Source organism: Urtica dioica, chromosome 11, assembly GCF_054948205.1.
Source record: "Urtica dioica subsp. dioica isolate 48M chromosome 11, U.dioica_male_clone48M_v1_H2, whole genome shotgun sequence".
Taxonomy (NCBI): Eukaryota; Viridiplantae; Streptophyta; class Magnoliopsida; order Rosales; family Urticaceae; genus Urtica; species Urtica dioica.
In genome coordinates, this window is record NC_142766.1 from 8,724,730 (window position 1) to 8,726,923 (window position 2,194).

The 2,194-nt window shown below is 40.6% G+C and overlaps 1 protein-coding gene across 1 annotated transcript; it reads left to right on the top strand.

Moving 5' to 3' along the window:
- The first annotated feature begins 770 nt into the window (after nt 1-770).
- Nucleotides 771-1,889, top strand: LOC149381017 (uncharacterized). Its single transcript, XM_089601269.1, has one exon. It carries the CDS (start codon nt 771-773, stop codon nt 1,887-1,889), a length of 1,119 nt encoding a protein of 372 aa, XP_089457395.1.
- Nucleotides 1,890-2,194: the final 305 nt, after the last annotated feature.

Genomic DNA, 2,194 nt, shown 5'->3' on the forward strand with positions numbered 1-2,194 from the left:
AGAACAAATGGGGTAGATATGAATGAATATACCCCCATCAGTGCTACAGCCTACAAGTAAAATTTTCAAGTCTTCAAATATTCAGATCAGTGAAGAGTGAGTTAAGAATCAACGATGATGTTGGCAGAAAAGATTTCGGAAGAGAGAAAAAAAAAACAAAAAATGTGAGAAACAACCTTAATAAAGTGGAAGGTAATAAGCCAAAAGTCAAATCGTATCACATATACGGATTCATATAATATAAAATAAGACAGCCTAGAAGCCGAATAAATAGAGCAGGAAGTTTCTATTTAATTAAATCAGTTCTATTATAGTGGTAAAGAAAAACAAAAACCTATAGAAAGCGCGTCTATAGTATATTGGGAAGTTGGTAAAGGATACCATTATTGTCTGTTTATATCTCGCCATAGTGAGATATTTCTTTTTATATGCCAATGGGATTCGATATTTTTCAACCAAATCAAAGCCTATAAAAGCGGAGCTTTCCTTCTTTAAGTTTTCACTTGCCAAAAACTTTTCATTTAGCATTCTTCTAATTCAATGTCATTAAAACTATTCACCATTCATTCGTCACTTCCTCTAATACTCTTTCTCTCGTATAACCTAAGAAAGGAAGACAAAGGTTCACAACTTCCAACTCCATTGCGAGTCTATCCTTACTAAGGTTTTTTTTTTTTTTCTCTTTCTCTTCAACTCTCAATATCTTCAACTTACGTCTCATGGCTTCCTAACTAACTAAATTTTCCTTGCTCAAGTTACCAGTTCGTCTTATGGAAAAGAAGGTTACAACTCGCACATGTGATCGCTGTAAAAAGGAATTCAGCTCCGGGAAGGCTTTCGGAGGCCACTGGAGGTCCTGCCGAGTCGCCGCCAAAAAAGATCGTGATCATGATGATGATTCTGATCTCAAGAACAAATTTCAGGTTCGGTGTCCGGTCTGTGAGAAGGGATTTTCATCCATGAAGGCTCTGGGAGGGCACATGAGGTCCCACCCCGAGAGAGAGTGGCGAGGGATCAACCCTCCACGGGTCAATGATGATTCTCCACCGTCCGATGATAATCTCACGGGACCGCCGCTTCTGAGCTGGATCGGGAGAGAGAAGAGAGGCCGGGGAAGAGACCCCGAGATCGTCGACGCAGCTGAGGTCCTCCTTGACATGTCTAGGGTTTCCAAGAGTACAGTCTCAACGCCGCCGCCTTTCAAAGAAGCTACGACGAAGCTCAACCCTTCCTCTCTCAAGCTCAGGATCGTCAACACTACCCTCGATCCGAATCATTGCTCCAAAGGTAAATTAATCGCCGCCGGTGATAAGTACTGTGATGGGGACGACGGAATGAAGATGGAGAACAAGAGGAAGAAGAAGATGATGATGACAATGATGAAAGTCACGGAAGAGAGCTCTTCTGATTTTGTGTCGGATAGTGATGGCGGTCATCGCAAGATCTCGGTTGATGATGATAATGGAAGTGCTGATTTGCTGTATAAGTGTGTGGATTGTGAGAAATCTTTCTCAAGTTTCCAGGGTTTGGGAGGGCATAGATCAACTCACAACAGATATGTTAGCAACAACAAGAAGATCAGCAGTGATCATAAGCCAATGTTGAGGATTGAGAATAATATTGCAACTAGTGTTAATAGTAACAATAGACTTGAATCTACTACTAACGCAAGTCCTATCCTGGCTAATAATCAAGAGGAGAAAGAGAACCAGATTCCAGTCAATCATCATCAGAAGAAGCTCAACTTCCCAACAAATAAGCCCCTCAATAACTTGCCTAAGGATTTTGAGCCCCATATGGGATCAACTGACACGGAGGCATCAACCGCACGGGGGCTCGCAATCCGAGGGCACAGTGTTTGCGATTTTGATCTCAATGAGGTTCCTTGAGCAAAGCTAGATGACAATAATTAGAGTGTATTGTGTGTAACAGCTTATCAAAAACTCAAAATTTGCTTTGAATTTTTTTTTTTTTCACCAGCAAATAATATATGCTTATACTGCGCCAACTGATATGCTATGCCTATACTGCGCCAAATGATATGCTAGTCAAAGGTTCTCAGTCTGTAGCATCATTTTGCATATACCTCTAGTTTGGACTGTTTTGTCTATACCTTGTTTCAATTTGTTTTTGTATATTTTGAATTCCGGTTTTCTGAGTTACAAATCCTCTGGTCTTTTTTTAACTAGGTCCA